General features: G+C 32.6%; 1 protein-coding gene across 1 annotated transcript; it reads left to right on the top strand.

The window, feature by feature from the left end:
• The first annotated feature begins 2,113 nt into the window (after positions 1–2,113).
• LOC120336908 (WD repeat-containing protein 26-like) lies at positions 2,114–22,142 on the top strand. The gene is made up of 14 exons (XM_039404690.2): positions 2,114–2,434; positions 3,781–3,920; positions 5,707–5,863; positions 7,808–7,944; positions 10,483–10,580; positions 12,236–12,395; positions 15,407–15,545; positions 16,888–17,028; positions 17,988–18,107; positions 18,681–18,826; positions 19,035–19,113; positions 19,463–19,592; positions 20,124–20,297; positions 21,004–22,142. The coding sequence occupies exons 1-14, from the start codon at positions 2,345–2,347 to the stop codon at positions 21,024–21,026; spliced, it is 1,734 nt and encodes a 577-aa protein (XP_039260624.2). The 5' UTR covers positions 2,114–2,344; the 3' UTR covers positions 21,027–22,142.
• Positions 22,143–22,761: the final 619 nt, after the last annotated feature.

The following is a 22,761-nucleotide window of genomic DNA, read 5'->3' as shown; positions in this document are numbered from 1 at the left end:
GTATTTGTACAGTCTGACAGTAGTAACTTACAGTATGACAGTAGTAAGATGAGTTTTTTCCTGGAATTATTTGCTTCAGTTTTCAGGTAATGAATGATATGGCCTGGTGGTTAAAAGTGTCAGAGTGTTGAGCTCTATGTTGACTTTACAACTTGATGCGCACTTTCTGAACTCGTACAGATGTACAGTCAACAGTTGAAATAAATCGGTTAACTGTCAAGTTAGGGTAGCCAGTGACACTGAACTGAAAAAATACTTCATCCATAAATTTGTAAATAGTATCTAAATACTGAAATAAGGATGTTGTTGTGCTACACCAGCGGTTCACAAACTTTACATCTGTGTGGCTAATTATCAAAAAAAAAAAAAAACTAAAACCGCACTTACACGAAAAATAAGTTGCTGCCTTTGAATAAAACTCAATTTTGTGATCGTTAATGCTGTAATGGGTACTTTATGCCTTTAAAATTTGTCAATATGTAGGATATTCGATTCGTGCCAATATTGAGGCCAGACTTCTTCATAAAGGAGGGGTTTGCACTCACTGTTATAATTGATGTCTTAATGTGGGGGCTACATTCTTTGAATCAGAGAACTGTATCGTACTGTTATCTGGAATGAAGAAAATTGATTATATCTACCGTAATTATTGTCAGATTCAAAGTAATTGACTGTATTGGCGAGGCTCGGGCCATCATGTATCAAAGACTCCGAGTGAATCAGGTCATCTCAACAGAATGACTCGACTCGTCATTAACTAACCAACCACCAGTGAGTATTGACTCGATTCGAGACTTTGATCACACATGATTCAACCTGACTCTCGATTCTGGTTTTAAAAACTTCTACGCGACACTGGATATTGGTCCTGAAAACTGTTTGTATATTCTGTAATTTATTTTCTGTCTGACCATTATTGCTGCATAAAATGTTTGCTTTCATTGCAATGTAGTTATGGCAGAACTGAATTCTGGTTTGCAAGTCAACAATACTGTTAATTATCATTCAATGATTCCGCACATTTGTCGAGCTACTGATTATTATCTTATCGAATTTGTTTGATCACATCCAACATCTTTGCGAAACTTCTTACTAGTGCCTAGTAATAGATTTATTTTGTAAAGGTCGATTTCCCTATTTATATTTTCGGAAATATTCCAGTTTTGACCTTTGAGTGGCATATGACAATATGAGTCATGACTTCGACTGTCAATCACCTTGGGAGTTGTTGATAAATAAAATAATTATATATGGATATTCGTGAATTACATTATGGATATGTATTTACCACAGAAGCGACATATACTAGTAACATGCGGCTCGATACAACTGTGTAACCCCCCAACCCTAACTATCAAGACAAATGTAAATATAAATCAAAAATCAAACCATTTTATAGTCGGAAAAGTCTGAGGCGAAAAGTCCATTATTCTGTATACGTTTTTGAGCTATTGTACTATGACCAACAAATCTCAAACACACATATTTTTATAAAAGACATTTTTTGCATTTAATATAGAATCTATAAGTTTAAGTCAGGATGCTGTGTATTATTTATAAGTATATTTTGACTTCAAAATCCGTAGTCTATATCAGTCGCTAAATTAATTGATAAAGATAAATTTATTAAAAAATTCAATAAAAAGGTGTTTCCATATAAAGTGGCACGTGTACACTCACCTAACTATAAAATTATTTCCAACACACACACACATGCAAACAACCAAAATAACATGATGAAATGAATAAAACGCAAGAAAGTTAGTTGCGCGACTTGTGCCATAGTGAACATCTGACTTTTCCATACTGAAGTCTGAATTTCACAAGTAGTAACATTATAGAATGAAAAAAATATCAATGGACTGATTGCCAAGCATTGCATACATTAAAACATTGAATCTATGTAGCATTTAGAAGGGATGAGCAATTGGAAAATTACCCAATGTTGCCCAGGCTTAAACTTTTACTCTTTTTTTTCCAAATAAAGTTTTAAAAATTGGTTCTACAATGCATGTTCGCGAGCAGACTATCTAATAATAAGTTTATTAAGAAAAATTATTTGAGCACAATTGATCAAGTTTGGGAAATGACAAATTTTAAATTGGTTTTATATTTTATCAACAAACAGTCTAAAATAGTTTTTCGAATTTAAGTTTATTCCGACTAAGGTTACCGACATCCCTGTGACGTGGTAACTTTGGCAGGAGTATAAAGCTTGAGAGGAATACTGGCATCGACATCAGCTCAAGCAGAAGGTGGACTTTCTCCACCCCCTGTTAAAAGACAACGCTTCTCTTCGCAACCTACAACCAGTTGTTCAAGTCCAACAACAAAACCTTCCGGAATGCAATCACATAGTTCACAATCTGTTAACGGGGAGTGCTCAACTTTGTCTGCTGCTAATCTTAACGGTTCTGCTGCTTACAATTTGAAAGTAAGTTAAATTTACAGGCGCATGCTTGCTTCATTTTTATTTTTGCTTCCAAGCTAGACACCAGACTCTATACTTTTGAGTTTTTTTTTTATAACCACTACAATAGAACACCAACCCAAATGCAGTTGTGTGTGAGTTGGACTCAAACAAAATTAAACCTTGAGCTCCTAAATATACAACTTTAGCTTGAAGCTCTTAAATTATTATTTTAAATTGAAAATTATATAAGCTGAAATTGATCGATTTCTGTTTTAATTTATATGAAGTATTAGTAAATTATAAACATGAAAAAGTAATAGGTTAAGGCTGGAGCACTAAAATTTTGTGTAGTTTCGAGTCTAGTTCAATGAAAGGTTGCGACTTCATGGGGATAGGCTTCGTCACCCCAGCTCTTGATAGTAATATCAAGATTGAATTTTCTTAGCAAAGATAAAGATTAATTATTACCAAGGGTAGTGATTGTAAACATTTATAATCACATTAAATTTCAATCTTGCATGATTTTTTTGATAAGCCATTGATGGGAGAAATTCAATTCATTCTTTTGTTAAGATCGAGTCTTCATTCCAACCTTTTTAGACTTTCGTGGAAACTTTACTCTGCTATTTTAAACTATTGTTGCCCATTTGTAATTCAATTAGGCATTTAGAAACCAACTTACATTATTCGCAAAAAGTATTATTATGAGACAACCTCCATTCCAAATAGATCATTAGCAAGCATATGGTATAAGCTCATTTTTGGCACATGATTTATTTGATATATCTAGTATTATCAAATTAGATTTAATTTCTTCTGCTGTCGTTCTCACTTACGTAACTATGGCAATGAATTTAAAAACCCTAATGCGACTGTTAGCACTGCGGTCAACATAACAAAACATAGGAATTCCCTTTTTTTGCTTTGAAACAAAAAGATGAAAATTTGCTTTTTCTATGTCGTTTTAGTGGCCCTTATAGGCCCTGCCGGAATCTTTTTATGTAATTAATAACATATTGATTTTCATTACTAGATGCCAAGATATATTTGTTATGAATTACCATATTGTTTTTAGGTTCAATAATAATAATAATATTTTCAAGTAATGCAGGTTTTTCATTGAAATAAGAAACTTTGATGTGCTTTGTGCGACTTAACTCATAATAAAGGTATATCAAATGAGGTAACAAATTTGAATAAGCACTGAATAAAATAATAATGAACAAACCTGGTTAAAATAAATTGAGAACTGACTTTATAACCTAATTTTAAAATTGTAACAGGGCTTTCTGAACAGGGTGCATTGTTTTTGTTGTTTTGATATGATACATAATTATGAAGTTTCTGATGGGCATTTCTTTTTTCAGGAGGGTGCTGCATGTACTAAAGCAGTTGTTCTTGCAAATGGAGATTCACGTGTAGCCACAACAAAGCGACCAAAATTATCAAGGAGCGATGAAGAAGTTGTAAGATTGATTGGACAACATTTACGGGAATTAGGACTAGAGTAAGTGATCCTCCATTATATTCAGTATTTTTTCCTTTGATTTTGAACTATTTTTTAAATATTCGACTACAGATGTCAGAGTATATCATAAACTAGAATGGAGTCAGTTGAATGAATTTATTCGAAATGTACAAATTGATTGATTAAAATGTTCCTTTTTATTTCATCATAGTGCCTCAATGAAATATGTAAGTTCCATCCCCTCGACAAAGTTTTCAACTTTTCCTGTCAATTTGATGATTCCAGCATTTCTTGAAAAGTTATATTTTGTAAAAATATACAAAATGTTTATAAAGTCTTGTATTATATTAGGTGAATAGATTTTGATGTGCTCCTTGCAACTAATGGTGGGCATATAAAGGTGTATTACTGAAGTAAAAAGTTTTAAATAAATCGCATAAAATAAAACAAACCTGGTTGAGAACTGAGACCACATTTGGAAATTGTAATCATGACTTTATGACCACTATATCAATTCATTCTGATTAAGTTTATGTAACAACTGTGTTTTTACTTTTTAGTAAAGCACATTTGGTACTGAATATTGTGGATGCACAAAATCTGTTATGTTTGTAGCTGTGGCCACTTTATTAATATTTCATTTGGGTTTAGCCAAAAAATTGACAGTATGATTTTTTCTTTTAGGTACCTTTATTAAGTATCATTTTACTGTCTTTTATATTGACATTAAACAAATATCCTGTATTCTGAAAAGTTATCACTACGGTAATATATTACAAAAAGGGATATTGCAATTGATAAATCATCTTATTACAATCAGCCATGTATGACTTGATAATAAATACATAGGTTTATCTGAATACGTTTAAAATATATGGTTAGATAATATGAGAGAAAAACAGCTGTTGCCAATGCTCAATGGACTGTGTCATGCCAATCTTTAAACCGCGTCCTTGTCCATTGCCCTTATAAGGTTATCCTTTGTTTGTCAAATTTGGTTTGAGAATCTCATTAAACATTGGATAATAAATATTGGAAACAATTTTTTAAAGAATAATTATAGTATTATTCTGTTAAAAATAGTTATCAGTAATTACTTTTTTTTTTAATTACCTTTCTAATAGTCTTGTAAATATTCTGTGATAGATATTCAAGTGTCTTGCTTGAAATTCTAGATCACAGTATGTAAGGGAATGCAGTATTTCCTTATCATAAAAGTTGTTTGGTGCATTTCGTTTCGCTTTGACTCAAAATTTGTTATGTTGGAACAGTATGCTCAGTTCTGCTTTGTAAAATTTTTTTATTGGGATTTTAAAATGAATTTGCTATTCATGAATATTTCACTATGTGAACTTATATAAATACAGAATAATTTTGTTTTTTAACAAAAGATTATTTCAAAAGTTTTCACTTTATATTCTAACTAGTATTTTAAAATCACTCGAACTTATCGTATATCCACACATATAAGCTGACTCCTGCAACAGAAAGACCCTGCAAATCTTATCCTGGTCTGAGTTGTAGCTGTTTGATTTAAGTTAGCATAATGTCATTTCGTTTGAATGCAATCAGAGTTATACTTGTATAAGCCGACTATTTAGTGCGATAAGAGTTATGTGCGTATAAGTTTGGCAACTTTTTTTTGTGTATTGAACTCAATTTATATGTGAGAATATACGATAAATCTGTACTATTCTACGTTGAATCGTATGTATGTTGGGTCGTGTATAGAACCACAACTGATATCTAGCTATATACTAGTACCTACTATGGTAGACCGTAATCATTCAGGTTTGATATACTCACTTTCTGTTTTATTCCACAGGAAATCTGCTGAGGTTTTGATGAATGAATCCGGCTGTCATCAAGAGCACAGTGCAGCACCTTTATTCAGGAAACAAGTTATGGAAGGAAATTGGACCAAAATAGAAGCAACATTGTCTGAACTAAAACCACTTCTTAGGCACCAAAAACACTTGCAGGTTAGCTAATTGATTTTGGTATACCAATATTCAGCTACTGGCTGTAATGCTGTTTTGACATGACATTTTTTCTGTTTTGATCTAACGATTATGACATAACAATACAATTGGGCTGGCCATTCGTAGCTAAACACATTGGTTCATCTGCAGAAATTTCTTCATTGGGATTAGGTTGTAGTAGTGCATTAGAATACTTTTTCTAAATTGGTTGACGTGAAATAGGATATTATACTTTTTTCAGAGTGGAATTTCCTTCCAAGCTCTTTTTCGAACCATGGTAAATTGTCAGCGCTTTTCATTCTCATATATGTTTCCATGCACAAATTTTATAAAATCGAGTGACAGAAATTGTCTTAGTTCTTATACAAGATCTGCAAGTGAAAAGCTCAGAACTACAAAATACCAAACTTATGAATGGCAACATTAAATTTTTTTCATTAATGCAGACATTGGTTAAATGCAGGACCTGCATTCCTCTTTCATACATAATGTAAAATCAGTAAATAAGGTTCACCATCCTTATTCCTTGCTATTGATTTTTGTTGAAACTAAATATAACTAGACATTCGTTGGATGTAAGGTTTCCGATTTTATTCCCTACCATAATTATCACATAGGCCTATATCAAATTAGGTGATTTTTATTTCATTTTATTATTAGGCCTATAACATGCTTATCGGTTATTCGAATCTTGATTATTAGTGGAATTCAATTTGAAATACACATTTTATCTTTCTGAATTAAATGATTTGAATCAAAATAGGTTTGTCATACTGTTGTTAACGGACTGGGTTTTGGATCATACAATATCTGAATCATTCAAGTCTTTGTGGAGCCTAAGTTACATTATGCAATATACCTATTGAAATTGTACACTTGGAATTTTAAAATATTGAAATAAAAACAACCGAACTGATTTCGGTTAGTATATAACATGTCATTAGAGTTCAAAATTATTTCATATGGCTTTCTGCTACTTATATGAATATTTTCTCAGACAAGCATTCTCACCAACTAACAGCTGTTTAGTCATAAATTTTATTCATGTATTATTAAATATATTGTACCAACATCATGACAATGTCCGAAGGCATGAATAGGTATCAAGTGATATTATAATATTCGTCATGAAATGCCATGACTTATTGCGATTTATGACTGAATGACAAATTTAAAAGTGTGTTCTTTAATGGGATACCAATTCACATTTATCTTAGTACTGTATTTTATTCACTTTGTGTCTCACCTAGTGCTTAGGTGGAAGATAGCTTATTTGATCAGTTTTGTATCCTTGATAATACTGTTAGCGATTCAATCCAATTTTCCTTTTAATATTCACCAGGCGTCATGATTGCACAACAATTTATCTTAAATATAAAAATTATGAACAACCTTTTTAGGTGATGCGATGGCCTAGTGAAGCTGTTCTCAACCGGGGCAGTTGGGGGAACAATGCTAGGCGCAAAACTGATTTTAATTTTCACTTTGCAAAAAAAAACTCCCTGTTCTTCCCTGTTTCATCACCTGATAAGGTTATTTCACATGTTTTCATTTTGTTGACCATGAAATGTTTGAACATAATGGTAATTGGAATCTACCAATTAATATTACACTATAGATACCACTGGAAGGATGAGAGGGCCACGAGCCATAAAAGGTATGGAACCACTGACCTAGTTCTTCGAACCGCTGGACTTAATTATGATGGCATCGCAGGTTGAATCTTGAGTTCAAATCCCATGCCCTCCATCGCACCCATGGTGGATTAAATTGACTTAGGCAATGTCGAACCAGAAATATTCCGGTTCTTTTCCAAATATTTGGCTGCTCATACAGGGCCAAGGTACTGGTAGAAAAAATTAATTCATTGGTAGTAAGTCTTTCTCAATGCTTCAGCTATGCTTTTATATTACACAAATTTATTCACCATTTTATTCTTTTCAGAAAATGAAATTTTACATTCTCGAACAAAAGTATCTTGAACTAATAGAAGATGGAAGATTACTTGAAGCTTTACATTGCCTAAGAAATGAAATCACTCCATTACGGAAGTTTGTCAGTCGTGTCCATGAGCTTTCTGGGTATGTTATATCAACTCTGTTAATCTGAAGTCTTCAAGTTATTGCATATGCATGTGTGCATAATTATCGCAAGGAATTCAACTGAAAATTTTTCGAATTTTCTGTTATTGTTATTCGTTTTTTTTTTATCTTATTTGGATAATCAAAAATCAAAATTACTGTTTTTTGCAGAATTTATCATTTTCAATAATTTAGGTTAATTGCAAAACAAAATTCCAGAACGCAAATATTTGGGTAAGACATCCCAAATCATTGTGTTGATTTTGAGAAGTTTTTCATAAGGATTTTATTGAGATATCTTCAGCCCAGGGGTGGCCGAGGTTTTTGAACTAGGGCCCAGAAATTTTGCCCACCTAGACTGGCCGGCCATGTAATTGTGATGTGAAAATTTATGGTTTATGAACAATATTTACAGTGTTCAAAAAAGTGGAAAACAATATTAAGCATCTTGCATAAACTAAATTTAATCACAGTTGTGAGTTATTCTTATTGGCAGGTCAGATTGAGAGGTCACCCTTGGGCCTTAAGTTTGGCCATGTCAGCTTTTAGCCTCCATTTCAGTGATTATGTTTATTTAGGTTAAAAAAAATTTCAAATTTCAAGTTTCAAAGAAAGTTATCTTATTCTAGGCACTAGGCAGAGGCAGTATCATTCCTTATTCCTATTCCAGCATACTTAGCAACTGCAGTTCACAAGTTAATTTTGTGTTTATAACGTTAGGGTGTTAATTAGTCCAGTTGTTAATTTCAATCTGTTACAAGAGATTAGTTGGCAAATGTCATTTAGCATCTGATATTGAGTGAATTGATATTCATTATTGATTAATTTTTATCAGCCTTCATTCGTTGCTTTATTCATCGCCCGTTTCATATTATTTTTAGTAACAATATTCAATTTTCTAAATACATTCTATTGTTACCAATGTATGATGTGTTCGTGAATAATTTTCAGGTTTATACTTACCTAAACAGATGTTTTTTAAATATAAGATAAAAGTCGTGTGATTTGATAATAAAAATAAAAGAAGGTTTCAGTATTATATATATTTCATTTTTTTCAAACAACTTGGTTTTATCAGAAATCTTGCTGATTAGGTTTTTTGAAAAGAATAGAAAATATATTATTTAAGTCGTGAATTGAGCAAATTTTGAAGGTTCAAATTTTAGTTAATCAATGAGGTCAGGGAATTTTAAATTGTCATAATTGTGATTTGGAATAGTAAATTTACATACTCAAAAGACACAGCAAAAAATTGATTTATTGTTTCTTGGCAAAGTCTGTTTGAAGTGTGTACAGTTTTTAGTCAGTCTAGAAATTAGGATGTTCGTCAACGGTTGATAAATTTTCTGAGGAGTCTCAAACCGTGACATAAACTTATGAATCTTATAAAAATCTTCATTTTGAATAATTATTTTTATGTAGTAGCTTTGTGACATATTGTTGAAAATTTCAAACAAAGCTATCCTCTTATAGACAGGCTATTTTCACATACTTTTTTTTTTAATGTGATCTGTGAAATATAAAACCCAATATGTTTTTAAAAAGCAATTCAATTGTAAAACAAACAAACAAACTTGGAGAGTAAAAATTACCTTAGGTCAAGGGTGGGCATATCTGTGTAAAAATTTCCACACATGAAAAAATTTACTGGGAAATGTATTGTATATTTTTGCTTGCGTATATTTGTGCATGAACATGCATTTGTCAATAATAAACCGATGTTGCTCTATTTGACTGAAAATTGTTGATTGTTAATTTTTTAACAAATTTAAAATATCAAAAGAATTGGCTTCATTTACCTTAGTTAAGTCACTAGATTCAACCCTAATCGTTACATTGCCCTTCAGTTGACAGCAGTATCTACTTGAAAACTATTTTATGTAGATATGTTCGAAGGCATATTATTCAAATTATTTCATGCCTGCTTGCAACATTGTAAAACAATTTTAATCAATCACAAGCTACACAGCACACTAAACATGATTTTACATGTATTGTCTAATGAGTCTGTTCTAACAATGACCAAAGGTATTATTTAAATTTTAGGAAAAAAATTTTATTCTTTGACTTTTATCTCTTCTATGCTGCTAATTGAAAAGTGAATAAAAATCAAATAATTTGGTTATTTAGTTATATTCAATCTAATGCTGTCCTTCAAACACACTATTAAAATTTTCAAATTTATCGCATTTGCTCAATTTCTCAAGTTTTCTTTGGTATAACAAATGCTTTTCTGTCCTTGTTTGTATTTGTATCTTAGCTCATTCATATCCCCTTGAATTTTAAATTAAATTGTTATTATTTAAGGAAATTGGAATTTATATTGAATATCTACTATTATCAGTTGACTTACTATGCAGCAAAATTATGAAATATGATCAATTTTTCAATTTTGGAATTATAATAAATTGTTTGCTGTTAAATATTCTTGTCAGGATATCAATATTAAATATAAATTTTGTTTCAAAGTCATGGCTAATCTCTTGACCATATTTTGTTTTTGGATGTAGTATAAAATATTTATATTTGTTGTCACAGGTTTCTGATGTTAAAAGATGCAAAAGAATTACACAAATGTGCAAGATGGGATGGTAAAGGCCCTAAGTCCAGAGGAAAACTTATGGAGAAATTGAGAGGTATTCCATTCAACAGCTAATCAAATATAAAACATTGTTCACATTTTTGTAGCACTTTAGTAAGTACAAATATAATAGCAATAACTTATGGGAAGACATTTTAAGTGAATCTATTATTTGAAGGATGTATCGGTATACAAATTTATCTTTTCAGACATTATGTGTTACCTACATAATAGGTAGGGCTGAGCATATTTGAAATTTTGAATGCCTGGTGATTTCACTATCGAATGATTTTTTAATCAAATCTCGAATACTTGAAAGATATTCAATTGTATGTGACTTTATCACTCGGACAGTTTGCTGAGCATTCTCACACAATAAGAAACATGTTTTATCAATAACTCACTACAAAGAAAAGAGTCATTCGAAATGCCCAGCCCTAGTTAGTATAGGTCGAATGCTAAGAAATATAACAAAGAGTTTAGTAATATATATGTGTGTGTGTGTATGATGTCATTGCAATTTTCAGCGTTATCATTCTTCCTTTTAATAATTTTTTTGGGATTGATTTCGGGTTGAATGTTGGCCAAATGATGATTTAATTACTACATAATTACAGTATATCATTGGCAATTGTGTATTAGTATAAAGTGACTCTTGACACTCGTTTTTTTTTTTTTTTGAAATGCCCAACACATGGATATACCATATCATTTGCTCAGTAGATTAAAATCTGAGGTCCTACTCAAAATTGCATTAAACTATACCAAACTAATGTATAATTCATTCAGCAGTGTCGTGCTTTAGGTAAGGTAGCAATAGGTAAAAAATAGTTTAGTATAGCTTTATCATGTTTGTATAGCAAGCGATGTCGTTTCATTACTTTCCTTATATAGGCTACCAAGGTAAAGAATAACGAGTTCAATATTATCTTGCCTTTTGTATAGTATTTGAGTCAATGGAAATACATCTTTTGCTCTGAGCAAGGCCCTGTAGATGCAGCCACTGATATCTAGTGATATGTATTATATTGGAATGGAAATTACTTTTATGACTTTCCAACATAGTTCATAATCATGATAATAGTGATATCTTTATAATGGCATCAATGGGAATTTGCTGAATCTCAAAATAATTGTGAAGCCAATGATGTCATTGTTCAATTGGACATAAAGTGGACCAATGGATCATTTTGTTAAATTGTTGCTGTAGTAAGTAATCTTCTTCTCGCTGTTGTTGTTGTTGTTAAAAATCGCTTTACTCATCAACTACAGAACTAATTGCTTTGAAATTTTCAGTATTCGAAGATTGCTGTTGTCGCTAGAAAGCTATTGCCTACTACTGATATTTATTTTAAAAATTTCTGTGGGCTGTTTGGGATTCGTTCATTACTTTGAAGTTCATGTGATGACTGATAATGTCATCATAATTAAAAATGGTGCACAGTGTGGCGATTCCACGATCTCATTCCACAGATCTGCTGGTCAGGCGAAATGTAGATTTTTTAATGGGGAAGACTAACAGTATTGTAAAAGATTTGACACTCCTTCGGAGTGCTTCGTTTTGGCTTTCATGTCCATATATTTAGTCGTTGATCTCTTGGTATTGATATATTGATTCGTGCTGTTATTTTGCCAAATCTTAGATTTTGGCTCCACTTAGTAATTAAAAACTAGTGATCTCAATCTTTTAATAAATGTTCTACATTTCAGCTTATTTGCCTGAGAATATCATGTTACCACCACGAAGATTACACACAATACTCTGTCAAGCTGTAGAATTGCAACAAAAAAAATGTCTCTATCACAATGCTAAAATCAACCCATCTATCGAAACCGTCTCTTTATTGACTGACCACATATGCTCAATGAGGTTGGTTGTTAATTTTAAATAAATATTAATAGTTTTTACATGGTGTCCGAAGAAAAATAGAACCCATAAATTTCATAATTCTAAGAAAATTATTAGAAGTTAAACACCTCTGTTGTGTATGATTGTGCCCAAAAGCTTCATTAATATAATTTGCTTTGGGCAAAAGAATTCTCTCCAAAATATGTCCCTAACGACCGGGTTCTGTTTTATGGGTCAGCATGCATGGGAACGAATTGGCTTATGCATTTAGATTTTGAGCAGTGCTGATTTATATTTTGTAAATTTGTTCAGTGGGATTGGCATGAGTCATATATTATGTTGTCAGTGGCAGTTTGTTTAGACTCGCTCTCCTATATGAATGTTCTTAACTGCTAGCACTTTTGGGAGTTGAATCTAATGTTTGTGAATTCCATTTCATTTCTATATTTGGCATGGATAAGGAAAGTTGTGACCATTTAAAAAAAACAAGCAATCCTCTTGAACATCACCACATTATTTTACTTATCACACTATTTTAATATAATTATAATGATAGTTTTCAATATTCATAGTGGGGTAGTGGTTTTCGTTTATTAGATTTTAGGTGTGTTACCGCACTTTTTGTAAATTTAATAATATATAGAAAGAAAGTTAGATTATAAGCCCTCTGTATTATATCACTATAACTACCAGTAGTAATATTTTCAAGTTGTAATATCATATTGATATTTTTTTACAATGCCTATTAACATGTTTTACTCTGGACAATGCCCCGTAAAAGCAAGCACTGATATCTAACGACATACAAGGAGCTGTTATTTTTGAAACAACCAGAATCTTTCCGTTCAAACATTGCCTACTTAATTTATTACACCCTGGGTGAGCTGATGGACATAGGATTTGCAGCTAAGGTTTATAACCTATGAATCAGGGATGGCCATTTCCGAATACTAAACTATTCCGAATACATTCTAAAATAATGTTTTCGAATCTGGAATTCCGTATACATTCTAAAATCGAAAATTACACATTGTTTAGTTTATTAAAACCCAGTAAAATAGGGAATAAGCTTCAATAGAAATATAAGATTGAAGCCACAAACCAACAGTAAATGTACATAAAGTAATTGATAGTTTATAGCTATCAATAAAAATAATAGCAACTTGTGACACAATCAGTTTATTAAAATTGTACACTTCGTACAAATGATCATATGAAAAGATAGCCAAGCGGTTGTCTGACGCTTTCTATCATTGGTACCATGATATTACGATAATAGTCAAGTCTATTGACAATACTACTTGTATTCAAATAATTGTGTATATTTTCTGAGAGTAATAAAATGCATTGGCAATACAGGCAACTGAAGCAAGCAACAACAATCTAATATCCATTATGCCTTTACAAATTCTAATATTTAAGCCTAGAGTATTCTACTACCTACCATTATATAATATTAATTTATGCGAACCATATTGTTATTGTGTGTAGCAAATCGTTATGTCTGAAATTAGCAAAATCGGGAACTCTCATTGCCGTATAATGATCATCCTGTCACGTAAAATATTTCCTCCATGAAAACTCCGAAATTCTAAAATATCTTTATATTTTAATTTTATGAGTCCAACATAACTCGCGGTTGCTTCTTCTTACGTCAAAATAAAAACATTACTATTCGGTCCACAGCGATCTGTGGCCTAAAAGTACGAGTTAAACTGCCTGATATATTTAATTTTAATACGTATTTTTGCAATCTCACCAACTCGTTATCGCCGTTACTGATATCAAATCCTGTAGTGTAGAGTACAACCTCATTTCATACAATGAATATACATATAAAGTTTAGCAGTAAAATAAAAATACATATCGCCGCGATTACTCCACCTGTTAAAAGAGTCGACTATTACAACGAATAATATAACAACAAATATATATTTTTCTGTTGTGCAAAGTGATCGATTCGTGACCGATACGGGCATATTTAAAATGTCTTGCTTTATTCATTTAATTGTTCTTAATTAAACTTGCGGTTGCGTCGACAAGACAAAATCCTTACCACTCTAATATACCATGGTAATCCGCGGACATAAATATAAAAATGTGTGGTAAACTGCCCGATTATATATTGTTTTGATCCGTATTTTGCGAGTTTGGCAATTTTGAGATAAGTAACAACACCTACTCCGCTCAATCGAAATGCCGCCACTCCGATTATTTTTAAGATGAAACCGTTCGAAAAATCCATAAATCTGCCCTAAAATCTCAGAGTAAAATTTATTTCAGCACAATAAAAATCGATTGAATATTCTTTAGATTAATTATATTATATACATTCTCACAACCCGGTAAAAGTCGCGTTTCAAACCTTGTATAATGTTAACACAAAAATTTTCGACGTTAATTTAATTAAAGTAATGGATAATCAGGCAAATCAATTAGTGAGGATATGTTTCTAAACGCGGACTAAACATAATGTGGAAATTTTACGATTTTCACTGCATAGAAAAGCGTTTTTTAAACTGTCGCCGGCTTCAATAAAACATATTTTGGTCACGGTTTTATTTTCAGTATTTTAAATTGCCGCTTTTCAATCAAAAAAATTACGTTTTCTTTAGAAACTCGCCGCCGATGAACGTATTCACCGGATTCACAATTTCGTGCGAGTACAAAAATAAAATAATTGTCATCGTTATCGAGGAACAAATTTGTGGAAAATTTGTGTTTTAGAGAAAATAACACAAACGTAAAGGCGTTTTCGACCCAAATAATACAACCGCTGATAAAGCAATCGCGCGCAAGTTTCTATCGAGAATGTTTTCATTCAACGGAAACGTCTTGAAAGCGGCATTGAAAATGTGTGACGTCACACGAATATCCGATATTCTTATAAATGCTAATTCCGATATTCGAATGAGGGATATTCGAATACTCTATTCGAATTGGCCATCCCTGCCTATGATGCCAACACATTTAATAAGTCTATCACTTAATAGGACAGTTTCCGTTAAACTTTATTTTGTTCTTGCTTTCAGAAGAAAAGTTCCTACACACACGAAGCAGGTATTGAGTGACCACTGTGACGAAGTGTGGTTCTGTAAATTTTCAAACGATGGCAGCAGACTTGCAACTGGTTCTAAAGATTCTACAATTATTCTATGGGACATTGATCCTGTGAGTAGTAGCTAAATTTCCAGGGGTCTGCAGTGAGAGAAAATTTACAGAACTTCAGACAAAAACTTAATTATGTGCGAGAGGATTTCTGAATTTCTTGTCGCCAAAGGGAGGTTAACCTCTGGTTGGTAGAGGCTTCCTCCACTCCATCAAGTCCATGCATCTGAAACAAACAACTGGCTAACTAATCCCATACCCAACATGGACTGGTAACGTAACGAGAGGCCGTGGTTCGCCATAACTATGATTAAGCCGTCTCATCAAATTTTGTCTCCCCCAGGATAATTATGTAAATCCTATCATAATAAGCCAATTAAGAATATATGTCAAACATAAAGTTTTTTGACATTTTATTAGCTTGTTATAGTCTATTGCTTATTTTGTTTGCATCATTATTACTCTATGGATATTTCCATATATATTGAAATAATTTTAATCAGATTTCAGTCTCAGGAAAAAATGTTCAAAAAAACTCTTTCAGCGGAAAATCTTAATACTGTTCATTTTAATATAAAATACCCCATCTTAACACTATCATGCATTATCACATCAATAACACACCTTATGGCATTACTTTGGCTTATATTACATTAAAATTTGATAATGTAATACTATGGTCGACGTATTGGATGGTAATATATTGATAGCAGCACCATAGCATTTTAATGTTGAGAAAAAATGAAAAAGTTGAAAATTAAACATGGAAATCTCTTCCATATTAAATGTATAAAAAAATTCTTTTTATTTTAATTTCTTTTTTTATAATATCTTTTCATTCGAATCGCTAATAGAAAGCAGTGATACTTGAATATACGTCTCCTTGAATACAATTTATTCTGGACATTGATTTACATTATTAATATGGTAGTTAACATTGTCAACTTTGTGGTTACGGTAATTGCTCTCCCTCTCTAGTTCTGCGATTCTCAAACTATCATGATCCATGACACTTTTCTGAAGACTCAAACACTGCACCCTCCCCAAGGTTCCTAAATATTTTCCACATTCAATTACAAAAAGCTAATGAAAGATTGTAAAAGAATAAATGTATTTATGGTCTATAAATTGAAAAAAATTAGTCAATTTAAATAAATTATTGTTAACTATTATTAAAAAATCACTGTCAATTTAGTTAAAATTTTTGCACTCATTGCACCTATAAACATTTGCTTGTGGCCGATAAAGAATCGATTTGTGGCCCTCGGCTAGAGGGAAAAGGGGCCTAGTTTGCTAGTATGTTTGTTCTGTAATTTTGTTATCATGATTTACCATTTTTTTGGTGAATGAAACTCTATTTTCGATTATTTTTTTCAATGGTGCTTATATTTCTGTCATTGTACAGGTGACACACAAAGTAACCTATTCTCGCTCACTGACTGGTCATCAATACGGTGTTGGATTTTTATCTTGGAGTCCGGATGATTCTCACATACTTGCGTGTGGAACTGAGGAATCATCGGAATTCTGGGTGTGGAATACCAAGGTAAAATACGATTTATTCATTTTAAAACTATGTTTTGGAATTATTGTGTCACAATAGAAAATTTTATTACTGTATATCCTCACATATAAGCAGAGTTTGAAAGGTTGCCAAACTAATGGGTCGGCCTATACGTCATAACTCTGGTCTTAATAAAAATTCGGCTCATTCGTACATACCTCTGATCGAACTAAAGCAACCATTTGCTATGATAAGTGCGTACGGCATGTTACGATTTGAAGGGTCATCTTAATTTGTGAATTTTTGTATATATGTTTTGATTTGAATTTTGGAATGAGAATGAAAAATATTAAATATGTATGACAGTATATAAGCATAAACTGGTAACCAGATAAGAAGCTTCTTGTTTCACCAATGCTATGATCATCTGGTATAACTTTCTTAGTTTGATGATATTTTGATTTCTGCAATATACTTTGATCTTGAACAAACATGCTTTTAACTAATTATGCAATCCAACCGTTCTATGTAAGTCGATCTGGGGCTGTTGGGTATATCTCTGGGGGCCAGAAACAAACACCTCCCATTAGGTACCATTAATTTTAAGTAAATTTAGGTAACTGTAATTCTTTGACTGTAATGCATCTATTCCAGTGGTTCTTATTAAATGATGGGGGGTTATTTTGGATATTCCCATTTCGTTATTGATTAGAGATTGACATTTGAAATTCCATCCGCGTATTTTCAACGTGTTTTTGAAAAAAATTACTATCTGTCTTACTATCTGTTATTTGTAGCTTATTGGTAGCTAGTTATTTTTGAGGTGGGGCACGAGACTTTACAAATTCTAAAAAGGAGCACGGCTTAAAAAGTTCGTGAACCACTGATCCAGCAATGTTTGTTCACAGTTTTATGGGCCATGCTGATTCCATTGTATTGATCAATCCAAGAAAATACTTGTACATCATTTTTAGCACCTAATTATTCATTGATTATTGTAGACTGGAGATCTCAGAACAAAGAGAAGTCATTCTACAGAAGACAGTTTAAGTTGTTGCAATTGGTCTGCCGATGGTGAAAAATTTGTTACTGGTGGTACAAAAGGACAATTTTATCAATGTGTAAGTTCGGATTTGCTGTTGTCTTCAATTTGAATCGATGAGGATTTATTGAAAAACTCGTTTACCATGCACAAACAGCTTATTTATTATTAAGAAAAATCGACCACACCCAGATTTTCGAACTGTAAATGAGTTAAATCTTTTATGGGGTATTCAACAGGGCTGTGGACTCAAGAAAGTTTGCACTGGAGTTAACTCCAAACTCTGAGTCATTTAAAAATCAGCTATGAGGAAGCAATTTTTTGAACACTGAAACTTCAACATACGCAAGCCTCCTTTGATTGTATGTTGAGATTGCATAGTCAATTTGTTTCCGATTGACACTATCATAAGTCTTAAATTCAGACTTTTTTTTAAAAACTATGACTCTGAACATAAATGCTTCGGTTCGCCATAGGATAAAACCATCTTATCAGCTTTCCTTTTTCCAGATGAATATGAAAATTCTATCCTATACACTCTGATTTACTTGCAAGACGTTTTGCATACTTAATATAAAAGATAGATACCATACTGAAGAAATTTATAAGATCTTCATTTCCCTTCTGTAATCCTGACTTATTATCTTTACAGGACCTCGATGGCAACATTATAGATTCGTGGGAAGGTGTCAGAGTGCAGTGTTTGGCTTGTCTACCTGATAATAAAACCGTACTTGCTGCCGACACACAGCATAGGATTCGTGCTTATAACTTTGATGACATGACAGACTATGATGTGTGAGTAGTCTTGCTATTTTAAATTGAAGATAATCAATATTTTTATAGGCGGATAAATAAATTTTTTGCTCTGATAAATACTGCCACAAACTATTGTTGCTATGCAAAATTTTAAAATAGATGCTTTTTTTTTCAAAATTCCAGTATTCATCGTTTTCTTTTTTTGACATTGTTGTGCTGTTTTTTAATCTTGCAATAAAATTTTCAGAATCAAAGAAGACAATCCTATAATGTCATTTTCAGTAACTAGAGATGGAAAGTTAGCATTACTCAATGTTACTAATCAAGTGAGTAGTATTGAGATTCACTACCAGTGCTTCAACAATATTTACTTTAAGAAACATGCATAAATATAATTAAAAAAGTACTAAACTTGTGTAGGTCATTCAAATACTGAGTGTTCATGCAGTCCTGTTACAATTTCAAAATTTTGCTATGAATTCCTTTCTCACTATATCTCATTCGGATATGTTATATTTTAATTAGTGTTTATTCAAGATTTCTTGCTTCATCTTATATTCCTTTATAAGCCCACCACGGTTTCGGCCAGGGGTGTGCAACCTGCAGTCCGCGGTTCAGACCATTCCTGTGCATGATGGTAATTGGTGACACAATTTATGAACATGTATTAAACAGGGCATACATTTATGGGATGTTGAAGACCAAGTCCTTGTTCAAAAATATCAGGGTGCAGTTCAGGGTTTCTATACAATATTTTCATGTTGTGGTGGAGAAGATGAAGAATTTATTGCCAGTGGAAGTGAGGGTGAATATGAATTGATCACTTGGTTTACATTTTGGGAAATATTTAAACATTTAAAGCGTCCTCTAATGTCCAGTCTGACCAAAGTCTTAACTTTGTTGTTAGAAAACCCTTTGCTCTGAACAAGGTAAGCAGCCACAAATATATATCTTACGATATTTAATTAAATACTATTTTTGGAAGAATCGGAATATTCCCAGTTGGGCACTGCCTACACAATTTTAGGCACTCGAGAAGTATGTGTACCAATAAGTTATGTACAGGGACTGATACTTATGGACAGGGGGTGTATTCACTTGGCTAACACAAACAGTCCCCAAACTCGAAACAAGTAAAATCGGAATAAAATTATGGCCTAACCCTAACCTGGTACACATACTATGGGAGTACCCAATTTTGTTACACACTAAATGAGGTGATGTCAAATTGTCAACACAGTTAAATCTATAGCTTGGTGACAAATCTTAATAGATAAATAAATTTATATTATGATGTCATAAAACCTCTAAACCAGATTCATAATTTTTACTCCAGACCACAACATGTATCTGTGGCTTCGAGATCGACCGAAACCAATCCAAACATTATCAGGCCACACAAAGACTGTTAATTGCGTTTCCTGGAATCCAGTACATCATATGATGCTTGCCAGTGTATCTGATGATTGTACTGTCAGAATATGGGGACCACAGGACTCTGATAATTCAGGTTAAATTATATTTATTTACTAGTTGGTGTATAGTTGATTTTAGATGTCAATTGGATCTATTTACAATTGTTCTGTTTTTACTCGCATAAAATCTATATCCTCATCCTATCATGGCAGCTGGCTCAAATGCAAGTTAGATCATGTCAAAAATGACACCACCCAAAGTAGAGCATATCTTCGCTGAGATTAACGGTCAGCTTAGCAATGTTATAAAAAATATGTATCTTTATTGCTGGGTTTGGTTGTGTTCATAGGCACTGGCTCCATAGCGCAACAAAATCTTCATGGATTGTAAAACACTTTTCAATCTGTACGAATATGGGGTCTTAAAAAAATCTTGATAAATGTAACAAATTGTCTTGTAAGTGACTAATCCAATGTGTCAATGTAGTGAGTTCAAAAGGTCAAACACGAGGATGGCATAATAATAGTTATTTGCAACTTCTCACGAATTTTTTACATTTGAGAAGTTATTGTGGCATAACAATGAGCGTTGTATCTACAATCAACAATCTTAATTTTCAAACACTGAAAATTTGAAATTGTTTGGACCATGAGTTAGTCGGGGAGAAACAACGTTTCGTGCCCAATAAAATTCAGCCGTTTTCATGGAAGGAAACCTAGAATTGCATGCAACTTATTATCAACTGATTTACTTCAGTTTTTTAGTTTTCACTGCCTCATTTAAATCATTTCTGTTTTCAGATACTGATGATGCAGAAGAATGAAGATTTTAATTTTATATTTGCGTGTGACAATTTTTGTGGACTTGAGTGGGTAATAAGACTGTGGAGAAAACATATAGATGTTCCTCCAGTCGAGTTCTAACAGCATGAAAGACAGTGCTGGCCAAGCACAATTGCTACTCTCATCTCAACCCGAAGGGGTTAAAACCGAATGACTTTGTTTGTGTTTATACTTTGTACCTGATTGAAAGAAACTATTTTTCAAGGATATGACAGTACGTTTAAACTACAGTTAGTTATATGATTGTTTAATATTGGAAATTGTTATGATGTGAACAGTTTTTTATCATGCACGTTTGTGCTCAATTCAGATTGCAAAGTTGATCAAATAATTAGATTGACTAAGTCAGGGATGGGTAAACTGCGACCCACTACAGAGTTTCGTGCGCCCATGCCTCCCTCCCCGTTCTTAAAAAAAATTCAAATTCATTTGAAAATATATCAACTATGAATTGTTAATATAATGATATTTTTATTCATCTGCGGATCAACAACCTTTAAATTTGACGCTGTCACAGTGAATAGGAATAATAGTAACTGCAACATCACAGTCAATTTTGTCAATAAGGCCATGGAAAAGACTTTGCCATATCTGGACTATACAGATTTAGGGATGATTAATGAATCATTAGGACATTGAACCTTGTTACTCTTGATTTAATAGTCTAATTTTCAATGTCAATATAATGAATGACTTAGCTAACACAGCATCTTATGACTTTTGTTCACTTGTTTTGAAAACTTGTCAACTCAATCATGCAGGCTATTATACATTTGCATCAATCTGATCATGTATCGCCCTACCATAATTTCATACTGCATTTTTCTATTGAGAGATACAACTGCTTTAAAAAAAAGAAAATTAACTAAAACCCTTTTTTTTCTCTCTGATATTGTTGTCTGCCTCGGTGACTATCTACTCCTGGCATATCCTCTGTAGTGCATAGGTAAATGAATGCCACAGGCTGGGCAATATCGATATTATCTTACTGCTCTGCTTCAACATTTGAAGGTGACAGCTTTTTAATATTCTTGTTTTCCCCTTTATAGTATTATTCTGCTTTCCTGAAATAATATAATATCCTAGCTTGAACTTTATTCAATAGGTGTGTTTTGTTTATGATTTTTTAGTTGGGGAGTTGTTCCCTAAGCCAGGATTTCCCAAACTGGGGTCTGTGATGACCGCACAGCGGGTCCGCAACGATATGGAAAGAGTCTGAAACCTATACAAATAGATTATAATCTTATCGTAGTGTTAGCCAGCTAGTATGTATGGAATCAGACTTTAATGAGTTTTACTTCGTCAAAGTAAACATCCTTCCTTGTTGGTTAGGCGCAGAATAAGATTCACAAACTGGTCCGCGGCCCAATAAGTTTGGGAAACCCTGCTCTAGGCGTCTATTTCTGCATGATTCCCAGATATAACACACCATTTGGTAGTGCTGTACAATAAGGCCGCTCGGATGTATTACACTTGCCGTTAAGTAAATGTTCGTAGGTTTTTTTTTTTCAAGTATAAGAATGAAATTGGTATATCACTGACACATGAAACTCCTGTGTTTATCTAACACTCTATCGGAAAAGGCTATTTTGAAATCCTTGGGGGTAGAGAGCTAGGCTTTTTAAGCAAGAGTTGATAGCATATTTCCTAGACTCGTTGCTATCACAGATAAGACTATACTCCTGTGAGGTGGTTCATAAAATGCTGTAAAGCTCC

The sequence above is a fragment of the Styela clava genome, chromosome 2 (assembly GCF_964204865.1).
Source record: "Styela clava chromosome 2, kaStyClav1.hap1.2, whole genome shotgun sequence".
NCBI classification, from domain to species: Eukaryota; Metazoa; Chordata; class Ascidiacea; order Stolidobranchia; family Styelidae; genus Styela; species Styela clava.
The sequence above is the reverse complement of the archived record's forward strand: the minus strand, read 5'-3'. Positions and strand labels throughout refer to the sequence as shown.